Source organism: Apteryx mantelli, chromosome 2, assembly GCF_036417845.1.
Source record: "Apteryx mantelli isolate bAptMan1 chromosome 2, bAptMan1.hap1, whole genome shotgun sequence".
NCBI classification, from domain to species: domain Eukaryota; kingdom Metazoa; phylum Chordata; class Aves; order Apterygiformes; family Apterygidae; genus Apteryx; species Apteryx mantelli.
Genome location: NC_089979.1, coordinates 128,398,600 through 128,419,625, shown reverse-complemented (window position 1 = coordinate 128,419,625; position 21,026 = coordinate 128,398,600). Strand labels below are relative to the sequence as shown.

General features: G+C 36.1%; 1 protein-coding gene across 1 annotated transcript; it reads right to left on the bottom strand.

Annotated features, from left to right (window-relative positions):
- Positions 1-862: 862 nt before the first annotated feature.
- Positions 863-19,424, bottom strand: EFHB (EF-hand domain family member B). Its single transcript, XM_067292474.1, is given in 13 exon segments — positions 863-1,252; positions 3,837-4,018; positions 4,601-4,813; positions 5,196-5,415; positions 7,170-7,324; positions 10,164-10,225; positions 12,529-12,608; positions 12,965-13,098; positions 15,240-15,350; positions 15,928-16,108; positions 17,961-18,104; positions 19,005-19,067; positions 19,359-19,424. Coding segments are annotated over 13 exon segments (1,776 nt in total). The 3' UTR covers positions 863-1,087.
- Between the last annotated feature and the right edge of the window lie 1,602 nt (positions 19,425-21,026).

Here is a 21,026-nt window from a genome sequence, read left to right as displayed (position 1 = left end):
ATTTTTCTTTCAAATTCATTTGAAAAATCTAAAAGTAATCATTCTCACTGCCCATACCAGTTTCCATTTCTTTTATGCCAAGAAGTGAAGAATGAACATACTAATTCATAGCTTTATATTTTAGCACTATTTGCTTTCCAATATTTATTATTATTTTACTTCATCTGTGCATTGAGATTTCCATAACAATGTTCAAATCTTCTTTGTCTATGAATATCATTCCTCCAAAAAATTGTATTGGTCACTGGTGAACAGTCAGCTCTCTGAAAGCCCTCCAAAACTTTTCTGACTTTATCTAGCCTATGATTTTATCAAATGTGACACGTGCCTCTAAATATTCATTCTTTTTTCTCTCAATTGTGAATGTTGAGTAACACTACCTAATAGCCATAAGGTGCCATACAGCATTTGAACCCTCTGCCATAAAACTGGGCATTTATTTTTGCACTTTTTAATGGATTGATTCTTATAGAGTCTATTTCACAACACCACTTTAGATCCCACACCCATGACTACATAGTTTCCCTAGTATCTTATTGTAAAGCACCTTGTTACAGACCTTTAAAAATTCAAATAACTTATCATAACCAGATCTCCATTAGCTACCATTTGTTGGTGAGGAATTCGGGAACATTAAGAACAAAGCTAGGCACCACTCTATAATAATAATAATAATAATCTTTAAGACATCTTGCATAACCAACATTTATTTTAAGTACTTTCAGAAACGTCCTCCTGGTTATAAGAGAAAAAATTAAATTCCAAAATGTAAAAAGTGTCCATGTTTGAAATATAATGATTTAGACTTAGAAATACTGTAAAACAATAAATAATATGAAAATAAATAGTTTAATTCCATTTACTAACATACTGTATCCTCTTTTATTCCTACGGGCATCAGTTCCTACTAACTTCAGTGATGGTAGAAACAGATTCATATATATTTGTAGTCAACCCACTACTGAGAAAGACAATAAACAGTGAATTCCAATTTTGTAAATACATCTTATTTAAAATATTTATTGCATTCAGCATCAGAATTATAACTGATGTTAGTGTAAAGAAGTGCAATGCCCCAAGACTACCATTAGCTACTGTTTTTTGTGTGTGATGCATGTATCTCATCCAATACATTCCTGATGCTTTCTACACAAACCTCTCCTCTCTGATGTTTCTTACAGGCTTGCTTCCATATTTCTTCAAAGCTTTCATCCGAAATGTTCACACCAATGTTGCGGAGAATTTGCTCAATCTACAAGATAATACAACACAAACAATTCTGATGTTTTCTTTAAACTTTTTCAGAGTCTGGCTTTTATGTGTATTAGAAATCTCTATTTGCTAAAGAATATTTTTCACTTTTAAATATAAACTCTAGACCAAATCATGACATCCTTAACCACAGAAGTTCCCTTTGAAGTACATCTGAATCTTGTCTGAATGCCAGTTGTGATGACAAAACTGTTGTTACTTAATAAAGCAATGTTGAAGCAACTTTAACATTGAAAAATCAAACATGGAAAATTCAGAAAAAAGTAAACATTTTTGAAAAGCTCTAAGCCAAGTCCTGTTTATCCATTATATTTTTATTGTTTGCAGTTATCAATATAAATCAGAAAATATCATTGTATTTCACAGTGAAAATATTATAGAGTAGATTCTCAATTGGTATACACAAATGTGTGAAGTGACTAAAATGAGACAGTTTACACTAACTTTGGGTCTTGCTAGACAGTAAGAAAGTTTTACACCAATGTAATGAAGCAGAATCCCCCCCCGCTATATTTTCTTGTATGAATGATTCCCACTGCATTCTTGGTTCCACTGAGTTGTTGACTTGTTAGAAGGTTTTAGAAGAATATTGACATTTGACATTTGCTATTTGTGCACTTGTTAGTATTAGCAAATGTTTGGCTTTTTCAGTTCTATCTTTTGTTTGCATGTGTGTTATTTCTATGCTCTGAAGATTTTTTTTTGCATGCTTTTTCATGCTTTGGCAAAGTAACATCTTTACCACAATTAAATCAACCTTGTTTCATCCTCCTATAAACTTGTCTTGTGTATGAATAAAGGCCTGATCCTCAGCATAGCAAATTTGCAGCTTTATAAATGACAGTTTATGCCAGCTATTTCTCAGTTAAATGACTTCTATTCTCTTCAATGGACTGGGATGAATTCCAGTGAACAGAGACACTAAAACAACCTTGCAGCTTCAGTTCAGGATGCACTGGAGTACATGCTTAAATCCCACTAGGTTCAGTAACACTTAAGTATATACCATTTCCTCTGGGAAGTTGCCTTCTTGAATTGGAAGCTCAGTGAGAACAATTTCAGCAGTGCTATAACTCATAGTCTTATTATGAGTGGTAATACTTTGAACTATTTTGTTCTTTTGTAACATGGAGCACCACATCATGAAACTGAATTTTAGCCAGACTTCTCATTCATTTCTACAGACCTATTCGAAAACTGACAATATGATATGACTCTAGGTTTTCAAATAATAATTTAGTTAGTTATTACCTGTTTGAAAATATTAATGCTCCATATCAAAATAAATCAAAGACCACTGCTAAAACACTGAAACAATGTATTGCATGAGTATAGGGTGATTTAACGCACTCTGAGGTGGTTCTGTACAGAACTCTAAATACCCTGTAGAGTTTAAAATGGAGTATGACATTTCAGGCCATGTTATAACTTTAGAGAAGAGTTCTATCTAACACTTGACAGGTATAACGGCCTTCTCAACAAAGCATGAATTCTATTTACTGTTAGCTACATTTTGCATGCATGGATTTCCTGCTTCAGAGCTAGGTTATAAAATGGTAAATGCTCATGTACATGATATTCTGAGACATTCTGACAAGCTATGTTTCATGGATATGTATAGAACAAGAAACCACCTCTTTTAACATGCCCAGACACTAATTAGCAACATTTCTTTTTGTGAAATATATGCTCAAGTTAAAGGCCCACCTTTAAATGTGACTGAATATTTAATATAATGAAATGACTAGTACAGAAAGAGAGGCAGTTCAGGCTTTTTTTTTCATTTTAGATTGAGATTTCATGTTTTGTTAGTTTTGTCTCATAAATCACATTTCAGGTAATAAAATGATTTCTTGATTTTATATTGCTTCATTAGAAAATGCATACAAATAAAGCAGCAAACCAGGAAAAGATAGTGAAGAAAGAACAGAAGTTGTTTAACCATTTATGTGGGAGGCACTCTGGTCTGTGAAATAACAGTGTAGGAGTGACCCCCAGAGATATCAGATGGAAGGTTAGAGTCACCAAGTAAGCCTCTGCAGTCTTATGTCATATCTTTTTCTTCAGAAATACAACCAGGTCTACTTGGAAGGGGGCACAGCATTGGTTTGTGACTCCATATATCCTCTACTATATTCCAAGTCCTCTGAGGATCTAAGCCTATGGCCCCAATTCAGCATTTCAAAAGGAGTAGTTAAGCAGTTCGCTGAATTGAGACCTACACTTGTAGACTTTATTGTAAATAACCTTCCATTTGTACATGTATGTTCTGTCAAGTAACCTCTACTCTTTTCATGTAGTGCTGTATTGCCATTAGCAAAGCCTGGGAGTTTTGTTAAATCAGATCTCAAAGAAGTGAGTAACTGTCATCTTTATGAATAATTTGGAACGTGAAGAGTGTATATTTTTGAGATGGCTGAATGGATGTAAAGATAGATGGCAATGTTTCAAGAATGAATTTTACAACCTGTTTATTTGACAACATGACCTTCCAATCCCATATGGCTATAGGGATTACCTTGGAAGAATATTCTGAAGAAATGCACTATAGAAATGTACTATACCTCTGCCTTTGGTCTTGTTCTGAAAAAGTCTCTTTCATACACTCCTTTTTGACTGAAGACAGAAGGACACAATAATGCATAAGCATTGCCTTCATCACCATAATTAGCTCTGTCACTAATGTGGCAAATTCGAGGACCAGGAATATCTGAACGAATGGTTGGAACACCACACACTGGATAATCTGTGGAGATCAGTCAACAGAAAACATAGAGAAAGCCTTTATATAAAGACACTGCTACAGAAACAGGAGCAGTATGACTGTATGACTCCCAGCCAGAGAGTGTAAAACATGTTTATTTAATAAGAGCTAACTTGATATTTTACCTCAAATACATCCAATATGAATTTCTATCATTTTCTTCCTCCTTTCTTTTTTCGTATTTTTAGATTTCCTAGCTTCAGCTACACCATGAAGCATGAAAACAGTAAACCTTGCAGTAATGTTGCAGTACTCATCCAGTACTTCCAGCTAAAAATATTTCTGGATGATTCCAAAGAGATCTTATTCTCCTAAAATGACTACCTTAATTTCTCAAAGACATCTAGGTTAACTTTCAAATTCTGAATGATTAACCATGCTGAACTTCCAAGCTATGCCAACTTCCAAGGCACAATCCTAAACAAGTTTAGATTATTAGATAAATTTAATAAACTTACTATTGTGTTGTACTATTTTAGTACCTGTATTAATATTTTTCAAACTTGTTTCTGATTTTGTCTTAAATAATGCTCAGAAGTGAGAAGTATAGCCCATTGTACTTACAGGTTGTTGGTAGACCACCTGCTACCGCATTATACTGAGAGGAAGTTGTCTGATAATCTGAAAACACATGATCTGTTGGTCTTGTAAGTGGTTTTGGTGTCTTTTCTAAGCTTCCTGGTTCTTTTAACACAAGATCTTCCTGCTTCAACAGTGGTTCATCATTTGTCTTTTTGTCTTCGCATAGAGCAGGTGCAGAAGTATCTGGTTTTATCCCTATGAGATGTGAAAGTTATCAAACAGCCATGATTTATTATCAGCACACTACAAACAAAGAGGTAAAAAATGTTTGCTTAAATGCTTGCAAAACTATAAAATGGGTAACATAATTAATCTGCATATTTTATAACGAGTCTAGGAGATTTTTACTTTCTTCTGATTTATGTGACACTCTCAAAATGCAGCACAGAATGCACAGACAGGGGTCTGAAATATGTTTGTATCTAATAGGGTCTACTATATCCTAGTGTACTGTTGGCATGCAAGGATTAAATGTACTCTCTAAACCTTATTCTTCTAAAGGAGCACCTAGTCTGCTCAGCAGGGTCCTTTCAGTAGCCACGGTAGGAACAAGATCATCTCCACAATTTCCCAGTACTCAATCACCTACCTTTTGTAATTATTTTTTCTTCAAACTCTTTAACAGCCATTTTGTCTTTCCAGTTCAGGAAGTTTGCAAATTCCAAATAGTTAATCAGACCATCTTTATCCAAATCACAACAGTCAAATAAGGCATCCAGGAGCTCATCATCTATATTCAGATTAAGCTGAAAACAGGACTTCTGTAGGTCATCTTTGTCTATCATCCCATCACCATTCTATTACAAATAAAATAGTTGGTAAAACAACCACTGTAAAAATATAGAAGCGCTCAGTGAAAAGGAAACACAGACACACATTTTATATATACATACAAACACATGTACAAGTCAGCCACACCATTTCAGAAAAGTAGCACTGCTGAGTACAGAGAAAACCTTGAGTAATTTAGATATTCAAAATCTGAGTACTAAAGTATCAATGAATAATTTTCATCTTAAATAATACAGCAACTTGAGATTCAAAGAAAGTTGGTGTGACAGTGTATTGTGACAAGATAACAACCTAATCATAAACGTTGAGGCGAAGCCAAGATTTCTTTTGGAAGTAAGGTGTCAGTCATTCTATATACTTTATAATTAAGGTTATATATGAAATGTCAATTATAATTCCTTTTTTCCCCCTCTCTGAAAAAAAAAATCTAAAATTTTTGAGGCTTGACTCCTCAGTCAAGAAGTACAGTTTAGAAGAAAATACGAACATAATCTCTTCAACCATTTTTCTATTAAGAAAAAAATAACAATAAATTTTGAGAGGCAAAAAACACTAAGATTATCCTGCTCACTCATGACTCTTGCTTGCCATTATCTTGGAAATTGATAGAAGAGTCTGAAATCTGCATCATGCTAGGGTTTTTTTTGGTTTTTTGTTTTTTTTTTTTTTAGGAAGACCAATCTCCTAGCCAGTTTTGAAACTAAATATTTAAAAAACAAACAGGATTTGTAAATTACTTGTAATCATCTTCCACAGTTAACTACTGTGATTTTTCTGTAGTTTTTAACAAAAATCTTGCCTTATGGTATTCTTACAAATTTGTATTGGCCCAGAAAGGAAACAGTTTTCTACTGTATAGATAATTGCAGTTCTTCTGCATCCTAATATACTCAGTAAAATACACATCATACTTTCTTTCAAAGTACTACCTTAACATCAGGGTGCAAAGAAAATCACAGATTTGTAAAATACCTTTGACCCTATAATGTTTGTGTCACTCTACAAATGCTACTCAGTTCTACAAGTTTAGTCTTTCTGTCTGCACAAAGAGGGACTAAGTCACCCATCTCTCCAAATACTACTGTGAAAGGCTGTTGCAGTAGCTAACCATTTTGTTAAGTAGCAATTTGAGAAACTGGTTTTTAGAAGGCTGGTAGCCTTAAAAGGACCAAGTTATCACTGTAGCAAATGATCTGGCCTGTGCAGTAGTTCTGCTAGACACTAAGGTATGTGCCTGTAGTTTTGTGTCAAGTATATAATCTGTGCAGCAGTCATAACTGGTTCTAAAAAGTTTTTGGTTGGTTTTTAGATATTTTTGTGCGGAAGTAGGGGTGACACCTTTGCTTGGGAGTTTGACAGAGAGCAGAAGTGTAGTTGATGATAATAAGCATTTTCTGCCAGCTCCTCTACTCTAAAATTTTCATATTCTCAGAGGTATATGAAAAAATCAGAAGACATAAAAGCAAAAATATTCAGAAAGAACACTTACATAAAAAGAAAAAATGAAGTGCAAGGTCAATCTCTATGTTATAGCACAGCTTTAACACAGCTTTACATTAACATTGTGACCAACCAGAATACATGACTGTATACTAATCTCATAGTATAACTATGAAATTGCCATATATTTTCCATGTATATTTACCTCATTATGATTGTGTTTCTTCATGCCCCTATCTGCGTAGCAGAAGAAGGCAAATGTCACACATTCCTTTACATCTATATTCTTTCAAAGCATTAACCTTATCAAAGCACTAACCTTATTATAATGCCTGAATGCTTCTAGTAACGTGTCAAAATTGTGGTAGTTAGCTTTCTTCAAATTTTGCCGAACTGCAGTAAGGACAGCTCTCTCTCTGTCTTTACCACGGAGGAATTCACTAGGAACCCTACAGTGAAGAAGATCACCAACTCCTATAAAAATAAAATAAACACTTCTTCAATTACTTTCACATATATAGAAAATGCACATTTTCAAAAACGGCTTCCAGTCTTGAGGGGAAGGAGAACCTCAGCTTAGAGACACTGATTTTCAGCACTGCTGAACATGTGATAGGGCCATCTGATTGAAAGAGCAAATGGTCCACATGATGATTTTTCTATTCACATGCAGGTCATACTAAAAATTTGGAAACATCTTAATATAGCTTCACAAATCCATCCACTACTTTCAAAAACTGAGAGCAGTCAGAATTACTTGATGTCCAGATAACTGAGAACAAAAGAACCTATATTATTGATCTACCACTTCTAGCCTGCCATGTTTCAGAATACTTTTAAGAACCAATTGAAAAGTCAATAAAATATTTCAGAAAAGCCTCATCCAGAGCAAGGCCCTAACTCTCTTCAATTCTGTGAAGGCTGAAAGAGGTGAGGAAGCTGCAAAAGAAAAGTTGGAAGCTAGCTAAGATACTTCATGAAGGTGGCTACACCAAACAACAGATTTTCAATGCAGACGAAACAGCCTTCTATTGGAAGAAGATGCCACCTAGGACTTTCATAGCCAGAGAGGAGAAGTCAATGCCTGGCTTCAAAGCTTCGAAGGACAGGCTGACTCTCTTGTTAGGGGCTAATGCAGCTGGTGACTTGAAGCTGAAGCCAAGGCTCATTTACCACTCTGAAAATCCTAGGGCCCTTAAGAATTATGCTCAGTCTACTCTCCCTGTGCTCTATAAATGGAACAACAAAGCCTGGATGACAGCACATCCGTTTACAACATGGTTTACTGAATATTTTCAGCCCACTGTTGAGACCTACTGCTCAGAAAAAAGGATTCCTTTCAAAATATTACTGCTCATTGACAATGCACCTGGTCACCCAAGAGCTCTGATGGAGATGTACAATGAGATTAATATTGTTTTCATGCCTGCTAACACAACATCTATTCTGCCGCCCATGGATCAAGGAGTCATTTTGGCTTTCAAGTCTTATTCTTTAACAAATACATTTCATAAGGCTACAGTGATTCCTCTGATGGATCTGGGCAAAGTAAATTGAAAACCTTGTGGAAAGGATTCACCATTCTAGATGCCATTTGTGATTCATGGGAGGAGGTCAAAGTATCAACATTAGCAGGAGTTTGGAAGAAGTTGATTCCAGCCCTCATGGACGACTTGGAGGGCTTCAAGACTTCAGTGGAGGAAGTAACTGCAGATGTGGTGGAAATAGCAAGAGAACTAGAATTAGAAGTGGTGCCTGAAGATGTGACTGAATTGCTGCAATCTCATGATCAAACTTTGACAGGTGAGGAGCTGCTTCTTATGGATGAGCAAAGAAAGTGGTTTCTTGAGATGGAATCTACTCCCAGTGAAAATGCTGTGAACATTGTTGAAATGACAACAAAGGATTTAGAATATTACATAAAGCAGCAGCAGGGTTCGAGAGGATTTACTCCAGTTTTGAAAGAAGTTCTGTTGTGGGTAAAATGCTATCAAACAGCATCACATGCTACAGAGAAATCCTTTGTGAAAGGAAGAGTCAGTCGATGCGGCAAACTTCATTGCTGTCTTATTTTAAGAAATTGCCACAGCCACCCCAGCCTTCAGCAACCATCACCCTGATCAGCAGCCATCAGCATCGAGGCAAGAGCCTCCATCAGCAAAAAGATTACGACTTGCTGAAGGCTCAGATGATGGCTAGCATTCTTTTAGCAATGAAGTATTTTTTAATTAAGGTATGTACATTGTTTTTCTAGACATAATGCTATTGCGCACTTAATAGACTACAGTATAGTGTAAACATAACTTTTATATGCACCGGGAAACCAAAAAATTCGTGTGACTCACTTTATTGCGTTGGTCTGGAACCAAACCCGCAATATCTCCAAGGTATGCCTGTATATTCCTTTTAGAAACTACCAGAGAGCTGTTGAAAATCAAAGTACATTTTTCAACTTGTTTTCCTATATTTTAACCAGTTATAACATTTGCCTCTCCACAATTTTACAATATAATAATTTTTTACTAGAACTATGTAATTACCTTCCTTATTTTTTTCTGAATGTTTGGTTACCTGTTGCTTGGACCTTGTGACAGACTGCTTCTGCATTTAAAAATGTCAGCTATCCCATCTTCTCTTTACTTTTGACTACTTATTATCTTAGCTTTATTAACAAAAAAGAACCAGTTCAGAGAAAAACTGGACACAAACACACAGAAATCCGTTATATTCACAGAAATGCCCGTAAGTTTCTTTCTTAATCATGCCATACTCATCCAAAGGACTCTTCAGATTCTCTAGACTTGAGTTTTTCATATTCAAAAAAATTTTTCATATTTGCTTTCAAATTGTTAGCAGTTTCCTTTTGCAAGAACTTCTTAATTTTCTTACATATTGCTTGTTATCATTTATACTCTTTTTACTGAAGCACAAGAAAAATCAATGTGTGAAAAACATAACTGATTTAAATAGCCACTTTAATATTGTCATTTAGATGTCAATATGAGTTTCCTGCCTTCTTCTCCGTTTCCCATTTTGTTTATATTCAGACATGGAGGCCTTAAAAAAAAAAAAAGTTCTGAATATCCAAAAACTGAAGTTTCTTTATTTTCACATTCAGTTTTTTTCATTAGCAACTTCCTTACTTCTGGAATTACACCTCCAAAACTGTAATGTTATTCCACTAAATTTGTGTACCTTGCCTCTTTGAAGGTAAGCATGTAAGAAAAATATATATTCTGTACTACTGATCCTAATTACTTCAGAATAGTTTCATCAACAAGATAAGGTTTTATCCTGCCACTACAAGACTTACCATATTCATCTGGACGAAGTAACATTCCAAATGTATGGCCTGGGGGAACATTCATGTTTCTGCTATACTGTCAAGGAACAGATTTTTTTGTTAAATACTTTATTAGTAGACAAAATAAACATTATCCTATTATTTTAAAAATACATATGATCTTCTACTGTACCATTAGGAAAGATACAGACAGGAGTTCATCTGAATGCACGGATTTCATCTGGAATTGGTTCATCAGTTGTTTGCTTCAATCAAAGGTGCCCTTATAGAAAAACACCCTTTTATGAACCTATTTAAAAGATTTGCTGTTAATAATATAATACAGCTAAATGTAAACATAGCTTTTTGAACATTTAGAGTTATTGAAAGGAAAAATGCTACTGCTTAAATAAATTGTTTTTCTATGAAAAACAACAGAAATGAGCGAGAGAAGTCCTTATAACATACTTGTGAAACAGCAGAATGTCTAGGTCAAATCAGATCTCCAACCGAAATGTCTTAAAATAACCTACTTTTGGCTAAAATGGAAAATGTAATCAAATTTCTTCTTTTTCACATGCAATACTGTGCCTATTAAAACAGCAACCAAGACAATACCAATCTGCAAAACTTTGCCTTGTTTATTAACCAGAAAATTAAAATGCTAATGGTGACATTAAGAACTGTTTCTTTAGGACTTTTTAGATAAATAATTTCTTCATTTATGTCTTAATTCGAAAAAGATGCAATATAAAGATGCAATATTTGTTTTAACTGCCTCTTTAAAACTTTGCTATGTGAATCAGAAACCTCCATCAAAATTAAGAGCATCAGTACTTGTTCTTCCAAAAGAAGATAAAACCAAGGAGATGAGAACACAGTAACCTAAAGACTACCATGTGTATTCTCCCCTTATGATCATTTTCATATTACAGGTGGAATGTGGATAGTGTAAAATTCACAAAATAAAATGAAATTACCTTGTATCTATACTGTAATAATAGTGCTAGGTTTGAGTTTGCAACCCAGATTCCCTGACTGATCACACTGCCTCATGCTGCTCACACTGTAACTCTAGTTCAAAATAAGCTAGCCCATAGGCAAGAGAGGGGAGAAGATGGCTCACATCTGAGTTCTCTCCCTACAGGTACTATGAGCATAATTCTCCAGAGTCACTTAAGCGTGTGATCTTGAGGTTAAACTTAAACTTTGCTACCAAAGGCAATAATGTTGTTTATGAGTCTCTGGACACAACTTTGCAGAAATCTCATGCATCTGCATAGGCTAGACAGTCTTTGTATACATTCAGGAAGCTCAGCTTCGTAGCACAGCTGGATCCTGACCACACAGTACTTTAGGACTGCTGTAGCTCTTCATAAGCACTGTTTTGCAACCTTAAAAAGCTGTTCTTGACCACCTGAGGGTGAAGTATTGTCATGATGAATCAAGAATCAGCAGTTGATAATTGATATTAATGCATGCTGCTAGATAATAACACAATTTTCATTATATGTCCTTTTCCATGGAACTATTCAAGTGAGAATATAGGCAATGTAAGAAAAGATCACCGAAATTAGTGTCAGAGTAGGTAAAATGGTCAAGTCACTAAATCAATAGCCTAAACATTTCAGTTATTTCAAACCTTCCTAACTGCAAAAGACAGAAACAAACCTAAAAAAAAAAAAAAAAGCACTACAGAGTTTTCTGCAATAATTCCTCTCTAAGCTATATAACTAGTACTTTGTTTAGCAAAGCACATAATCATGTGTTTAGGTTATGCACTTTACATGGCTTACTGAATTGAGGCTTCAGTTTCTAAGATTTCTTAAAAATGGCAGTGATTTACTAAAGGACATCATCCAAATCTTTTCAAAATGAAAGATTTAAGTCTTCTTACTTTGTAAACGTTCTATAAAATGATTATTTTCAATAATTTATGCTGTGATAAAGAATTCATCTTTCTCTCCTATCTTCTGCCTGTACAAGCACCACTTAATCTGGAAAACTGTAGAATTAAGAGGAAGATTGTAATCTTTCTCCTCCCATAGATTTTGATTTCCCCAGTACGTAGATTGTGAATCCATGATGCAGACCTTCACTGTCCATGATTTCAGCTGCATTAGGTTTGCTTACATTGGTGCAAATCTGATCAGTGCAAATCTGACCTTTTCAACAGCAAGACAGCTTCACAACATAGCCACAATACAGACCTCATTGGTAACTTCCATACAAACTGACTCAGTGCAAGCAGAAAGTCCCTTTCTGTTAAGCAGTGCTGCAAAGTGGAAGCTTTGAGCACTCAGTTATATTGTTTACCCCAGACAGAACAGGGTATTTGAGGCTTGACAAATGGCCTGAGTGAATTTGTTCTTGGAAGGTATCTTTGCTTACTTACAGATCAAGGACTTTTCCAAGCTGAGGTTGAAACTTTTCCTTGAAATCATCACTTCGTTTGGATACGATTTTTGCTGCCTTCTTTCTACAAAGTTGGTAAATAACTCTCAGACATAATCGTTCAACAATATTATTGTACGTTAGAAGAAAGCAGCAACTTCTTTGCAAGACAAACAAAAATTCAGTAATCAAAAAATCTTACCACTTCGAAATCAAAGATGTCTTGAAGCAATGCTAAAGTAATGCTAAGTATTGTGCTACCATACTATGGTAGAACTGATTTGGATAAATTATTTTGAAAATTACTACTTGTATTTTCAATTCAATTCAATATAGCTAACAAATTAAAGACAGGATTACAAGATGTAGAATTATGGTTAAATATGAAGCCCCTTCTTGAAAACTCACACCACTAATTAACAAGTTATTATTGTAACTTATGACTTTAGATCTAAGAGCCAATTTAAGGATCTGGATACATTTCGTCCATCTTCAAAGCGAGGGGTTTCTTTTCCAAAAACACAAGACCTATCGAAATTTGGTGAGTCATGTTTTCTATTTATTGCTTCCCCTGTGGAAAAATAAGTATTTCAGCCTATGTAAAAAACCTCAACAAGAAAAATATACTAAAATAAGTTATCTTCATTCTTAAGAAGAAATAATGAAGAAATAAAAGCAAATCAATAATTAACAACACTTTTCAATTAAATAAGATATCTAATTGTGTATTCCGTGCTTATCAAGTTAAAATTAATGTCCTTGTCAAAAGTGAAGGCAAAAACTGCTTGAGGTGTAAAGTTGTCCCCTGTGCCTTCTTTTATGTCTGAGTAAAAGCTAAAAACAAGCCCAATGGAATTAATGCAAAAAATATCAGGTAGTCTAAGTGAGGGTCATGCAAACAAATCACTTTATTATGTCTGTATTCTAGCAAAAACATATACATTCAATGTATTGCTTGTTAAAAATAGATATTAAAAAGAAAAAAAAATTTTTGACATGCTGCATTTTCAGATATAATCTTGCCATGATGGATGCAATGGAAATTTTGTCAGTGACTTCACTGTAAACAAGATACTGCCCTACTTGTTTATGAATCTGTTAATCCCGTCTCACCTGTAAAATGAAGTTTCACGTGCAAGGGCATCACCTAAGTACTCTATGCAAGTGAGCTGCAAGCATATGTTTTTTGTCAACAAGAAAAAACATTATTCTGTTTTTTTGCTGCTCTTTCAATCTGCTTTTGAGAAGAAGAGCAATTAGAACTTTCAAGAAAACATTACTCACTGCTTTCTAACAAAGGCTTCCTCTGGCTGCACATAGAACTTTTATATTATTATTCAAAACTGGGGCATACAGTTGACAATTTATTTTTTAAAACACTGTTTGTGTTCTCACTGCTCAGCTTATCTGTTTTTGTTTTTGGCCTCTCCACGATCTTGTGGACAGGAATTGTGAAGGAGACAGAAATAGAGTGTGAACAATTTCACTAAAATGCCTCCTGTGTTAAATGGGGGGACAAATTAAATTATAAGCTTGCACAATTTTTATCAATACTGAGACATTCTGCTCTTGCAGAATTTGGCACAGAGAGAACATGGTACTATGGTTTCACTTCTCCATAACTGCAACCATATGAAACTTACATTATTCGACTGAAAAACATGTATGGCAGTTTCTCTACACGTTTGTCCAACACCTTCAAAATTGTTGGTATTACTACAATGGGCAATTTTATTATTATTATACTGATTTTATAGACTAGTAATTTAAGTCTCACAGTGTAAGTAAAAGCAACGGAACTGGGGAAAAACAGAACTGGTTGTAACAGTAACGTGTGCTGCATTTCAGGGTACTATTTGTCACTTTGTTCCTGTCTACACCTATGAGATAAAGAGTAACTAGCCCTGAGCAGACTACACATGTAAGTACAGCCCAGAGAGTCTGAAGAAGTGGAGGTAAAACGCTTGGGCTGGAAGTGGAGAGACCATAAGAGTGGGACAAGCAGGATTCTGAGTTCCAGAGAGCCAGCTAGCAGCCTGAAATTCCTTGTTGTAACCAGGCCTTGATGATGAGCTCCCCATCAGAAAGTCTAGATGCCCTGAAATTTTGTTTGGATCCTGATAAGGAGAAACCAGAGGTAAAAGTACTGGAACTGGGAGAGGGGAACTAACGGTTTGTGGTTCTAAGTTTGCAACTGTTCTCAGTGAGACAGACAACAATGTCAAACTCACTAAACAACCAGACGATCAAGGACTTTCTAGTTCTCTGGAAATACTCTGCTTTTCAACCAGCATCCAACAGAAATCAGCCTCCCAACAACCTTCATTAAGCTCTTGTAGTGCCTAATATGCCCACTATGAAATGACCTACAGTTCTAGAAACAGGTCGTGTTCCCTCAGTTGCACATAAGAATTTTTTTCCACATCAACCATTGATTCTGTGATTCTGTGATGAAGTTGGAAGGAACCTTGAGAGATCATCTCATCCAACCCCCCTGCTCAAGCAGGGTCACCCAGAGTACAGTGCCCAGGACCCTATCCAGGTGGCTTTTGAATATAACTTTTAAATTATTTTTTGAGATACAAATTATTACTTTTTATTACTGTATTAATAGAACTTACTTTACAATACGTTTTGAAGACACAAAGAAATACAATTACCTTTATTCATATTAGGTCTTTTATGTGGCTGTTTATCAGCTCTTGAACTTACCCACATAATAATCATTGTGTGACATGATGTACAGATCATGTCCTTCTCTGGCTTCTCTATCCACTTCCTCAAAAGTTTTTGGTGGATTTATAAGTTCTCCACCTGACACATCTGAAAAGTAAAGAACAAATATATGGTAATTTTTTTTCAAAACAGTATTTTATTAGAGAAGATGCTAATACTGTGGAAGTATATTTATTACCAAATTTCTAGTCAAGCAGAAGGAATCTTACAGCACAGTGACATGTGACTAAGGCAAGAATCATATAAACTGAGACAAACATAACCGTCACAGGGAGCTAAATGGTTAACATGTGATTTGCACTAATCTGTAAAGGAAAGGTTCACTGGTCAAGGTAGTATCTTTTACTAGACCTACTGGAATAGTCAGGAAAAGGAAGGTAAGATGTCAGCTACCTAAACAGTTCTTCAGGTAAATCTATGAAGACAGATCCAGAGTGCAGCAAAAAGCTGTACTGGTGACAAAATGCTCTCAGTTGCCTGTTTATTCATCATACTGAAAACATTAGTGCATTTTTATTACCAATTCATGCTGTCAGTAACTGCTAGAAGAAGAATAAATTTCTATTAAATTGGAATTGTTGGAAGCATAGAGTATACACTAAGCATTAAACCACAGATTATCTTATATTTAGGAGCAATGTGTTTTAATACTAAATTTTCCTACCTTGGATGACTGTTCTTCCAAATGTGGTATTAGTTATATCAAAGCCTGTGGGTAACATAGGAGTTTGATCATGTGATCTGCCCAAGGCTGCCTGACGATTACTGAAGTAGATTGCTTCTTTTTTGTCATGTATTCTTTGTTGAAAATTAGTTTTAGGAAGCGGATTTATCAGCAAGGCTGTCTAAAGATGTCACAAACAACACCAGAGGCAGAAAACACTGCAAATTTTATTCATTTACACATCAGTATGGATACTCCCTCACACATGCACACAAGAACAAAGGTGAGACAGTAAGTGTTCTAATGAGATCTTAGATGATTAGACTGACATAATGTTATTCATCAAGTTGCAAAACAAAACTGTATTGTGAGATAATGCCACTAATAATCAATGGTATGATAAGTCTCCAGCTAAATTAAATACATATTGCGAGACAGAACCTTTCAATATGTGTTTTTTTCCACTCATTAATTTATAAAATTTGAGACAGTAGTCCTTCTGTTCTTAGTGTGTATTAGAAACTATAGTCAAATTATAATATAATCAAAACTAAAGTGTGAACATGACTATAGTTATAATGTCTTTGGAATGAAGTCTCCTGGTCTTTATTATTAAAAACATCTGCTGTCCAGTGGTTAGACAATATATTTTTTAACATTATGTCCAATTACACTAATGCAGAATTTAAGATAATATTTTAAGACATACACTAGTATTGCATCCTAAAAAGACATACCAAGAGAAAGGACTCTTGCAGGAGTGCTCAAAATTTAGAACTAGGTTGGGACAAAATGTTTTCTTGGTGTATTCACTGGGCTTGGGTTAATAGAAATTATTTGTAAAGTTAGATCAACTTCGGGGTAAAAAAAAAAAAGACCTCAAAAAATAAAACAAGAAGTTTCAAAAATGTTAAAACAGGTTATTTTGATCTTCCAAAATCATGCTTTTTCAGGCTACCCATCAAAGTAATAGGAACCCTAGGGAGGATTTATTATTAGTCTCCTGTTGAATGTTATATAAAGAAACATTGAAAAAAAGTTGTAGCAAATACAATCGCTCTATAATCTGTGCTTAGGGAACTCACATTCCAATTCTTCCTCCAATTAATATTTAGTTAATAATACAAAGTAAAACAGTCCTCAACAGATAGTACAGGTTAAATGAATCAAACCATTCAGCACAAAACTTCTGAGGAGGTACAAAGAACCCGTGGGGTTTTTTTGTTTGTTTGTTTGTTTTTAACATTTTGGATAGGCCTAATAAATGTCCTACTCAACATCCTCAAATATCAGGTCTTACGTGTTTCAAACTGAAGACCAAACCTGTAAAGTCTGGAGTCCTGAACACCTCTTGGTCTCAATTTTTTCATTTGTAAAATTGCAAATTACTTATTTACAAGCCCAGCTAATGAAATGCATCATATATTTTACTCACATCATTTATTTTTTTAATCACAATTATTATTCAAATCGCTAAATCACACTAATGAGCTCTTCAGCTACTTGATTACATCTCACAAAAAACATTTTTGAAGTAAAGAATACATACAAAGTAGTCTGACATGTTCAAAATATCACTATTTCACTAATAAAATCATTTTCAACCCAAAAGCAAGAAAGAAACATAATAATGCTACTGCATTACAATCATGTTCTTAGATGATCGCTCTCTTGCTAGGTTGCTAAATAGGTTTTATCTCTGTATTCAGTTAAGGAGGAAGCAGCAAAAGTTGTGTGGGTAGAAGAGAGTTCATTGGCCTAAATATCAAATGAAATGAATAATTCGGTCAGCATTGCAAAAGTTATTTGATAAAAGTCACTGAACTTCAAGTGTTTTCCTATTTCAATCATGCTAATTAAATCCCACGAACTGGCCCCAGAATTCAGATAAGCCACAATAGCAGTGAAATGTTGCAGCAAAAGTCACTCAGTTATGTACCTTTATTCCTGACCATGAAGAAATCAGTTGCATTTATTAAGAACATTCTTAAGTGGTCCATTATTAAACAAAAGTAAGAGATTCGCATTCTTACAGCGAGCGAAGAACGTGAACCAAAGCCATGTGTCAAGTGGGCTGCAATATCAGGATCATCTGCTCTGCCATAGAATACCCTTTCAACACCAGGAGCTGGATTTATTGTATTTCGAAATTTTCTCACAATAATTGGAGTAATCAGCTATAAGGCAAAGAAAAATAAATTTACTTCACGTGTTCACAAAGTATTAATGAAAATAAAACATACTTCAGCTATTTCAGTGTGATTTCATAGACATATGAATAAAACAGATGTTTTAGGGCAGCAACAGGTGCCTAAGTTACTGCAGATCCTGATGTTTTGAACACACAAAACTAAATTTTATCAAACCAGCAACAGAAGTGGTGAGAGAGTTGCTAAGTTTCAGCTTTCTAGTCCCATCTTTAAGACGGATAACAGTTTCTTCATATAAAGTAGTCTTCATGAAAAGTAGACATTACATTTACCCTTAAAACACTTAACCTAATTCACAGCAATTCCACTATCAGTTTTATAATTTCATAAGTTATTTTAACCAAGGTATTTTTTTTTTCCTGTAATTATCCAATTAAAGGCAGAGCTGCTATTTAAGTGATGTTTGTGTGCTCACTACCCTCTGACTCTGCAGGGACCTTGGGGCCAGTGGGAGGCGCAGTTCTGACAGGGCATCCTTGATGAAGAATGCCCTCCATCAGAAGGAAAAATAATTCCTAATAACAATCCCAGAAGGAGAGAAAACAATTATCTTTAGTCCTATCCAAGCAGGCATGGTAAATTTTGTAATACAGGCAGAGTGAAAAAGAACCACAGAAATGTTTTACAACCATACCAGCTATTTTATTTGATCCCATGTGACAAAAACTATTAACATTTAAAAAAAGTAACATTAGTAATTTGTAAAGTGAAGGATTGGGAAAAAAATGACTTAAATTTCACTTTTTTTATATAATGATAGTGCAACCTAAGAGAAGTAACGGTCAGATTATTCTCAAGTAGGGCCTGCCTAAAAGTAAAAACACTATTGCAAAAAACTTCAAACGAGCACCTGAAAAACAAACTCACCCTGGGTAAAACTTCAGTGAGGCAACCTGCAGCTGTATCGCCAGTCGGAATCAGCTTTCCAGCCTAAACAACACAATCAAAAAACGAGGCACAGCCCAACCCGTCACCAGTAGCAGAACTTGCCACATGGGGTTCTGACACCTGCAGGAAACGCTGCCCAGTTGTCCCCACTTCGATAAAAAGGGGCAATCCTCTTAATTTGGGGAAAGGGGCAGGACTGTATTGAGCAGAGCCGGCCTGCCCCATAAATTGCCCCCTCCTCCAGCCTCCTCCCTAAACCCACGGCGAGGCCGCGGCCCCAGAAGGGCGCAGGCGGGCGCGGACACGCAGGGCCGTCCCAGTGCGAGCACTCACAGCCGAGAGCTGGGGAAAGCTGTCGGTGAACTTCCCCTCGTAGACGGGCCGCCGTTGCCCCGCCATGGCGGCGCGGCGCGGGGCCCCAGCGAGCCGTTTGCCTCGGTCGCTTGGTAACGGGCGCGGGCGGCGGCGCCGCGCCCCCTGGCGGCAGCGGCGGGAGAGCTCCGCGCGGCGGCGCGTGCTCCCCGCCGCCCCCACCATTTCCCGCGCCGCGCCGCGCCGCGCCGCGCCGCGCCGCGCCGCGCCCCCGTCCTGCCCCGCCGCCTCCCTCCCACCTCACCTCCGTGCCCTCGGCAGTCTCTATAACAGTCCAAGGAGCCTCCTGGGCTCTCCTTCAACTGCCCAGTGGATTTTCCATCTTTCCCCCCACTAGAACATCTGTTCTGACTGTCCTGATGAAGTTTTACATGGTTTGAGACACCCACAGGCACCTCCAATAAAACCGTAAGTTCATTAATAGGAAATATCTCAGCTGGCACTTCTACCGCAGCACCTTACCCTCAATGCCCCGCTCAGCTTCTCCAAATCACCCTTTGTGCCCTTACCCCACCGACACTCCACAGCATCCTAAACCCACTGGCCCTTTTGCAGGAGCAGCCTAGTCCCATTTTCAGTAGCATCTCCCAGTCCTGAAGCCTTGAGAAAAAGGTTAATACAAATATTAAATATGTTCATCTTGGACAAAACAAGAAAATGCATATATATAGGCTATCTTGTAACCATGATGATCTAAAGACATGTCCATATGCAGAAATAGTATCTTTCTTAGGCTGGTTATTATAAGTCTGAGAAAATACACAAGCTTTCAGACATCATAGGTTGAGTCTTCTTTAGACTGGAAGAGGGCCTCATATGGTCAAAAGTTTGACCAAATTTTAAGCCTTTATTAATTGGTGTAATAAAAAATGTTCACAAATTTTGTCTCATGTATAAATATACAGATATAAAGCAAACTGTTATACTTAGAATGTTTCTCTAGAGAAAAGCGTGACTCTCATCTGTACAACTGCAAAAAGGTTAGAGAAGCCTGTAAGCACCATTTACATTAGGACATGTGAGCACTTTTACTATTTACTATTATTCTTCCTATTATTATTTACTACTACTCTTAAATGAGCTAACACATCATATATCTAAACTGTATTTACCCCCAGTTGTTAAAGCCTTGCAGAAACAAATATGTAAAATTATTTCAGGAAGCAGCTTAGGTAAGACAGAACTAGTTTCATTGCTATTTAAAAATCTTCTGCTTTTGGAAAGACTGTATTACTTTCAGTTCTGACATTTAGTAAACTCTCCCCTTCTTCCAAACAAAATATCTAAATTTAATCACATCCTGTTCCATCTTCTATAGTCCTGTGATGGCAGAGCCAATTGTAGGTAAGCATACAGACCTTACTGATAATTATTAACAAACATTACCAGCTGTTGCCATTTTACTCTCAGCTCTAGCATTTGTTTGATAAGGATTTAAAATGAAGGAAGCTAAATTAAAATTGAATTCTCAGGAACCTTTCTGTCAAATGGAAGATTAGAGGCTGGGCAGTGATTGCTCTCTGATGACCGGACCACAGGCCATTTAAGGATGCCTATCTGTGGAAGACATTAACCACACATGCTAGTTTTAGGATAAGCTAGCTTCTAGCATGCGTGAAACGCAGTTTA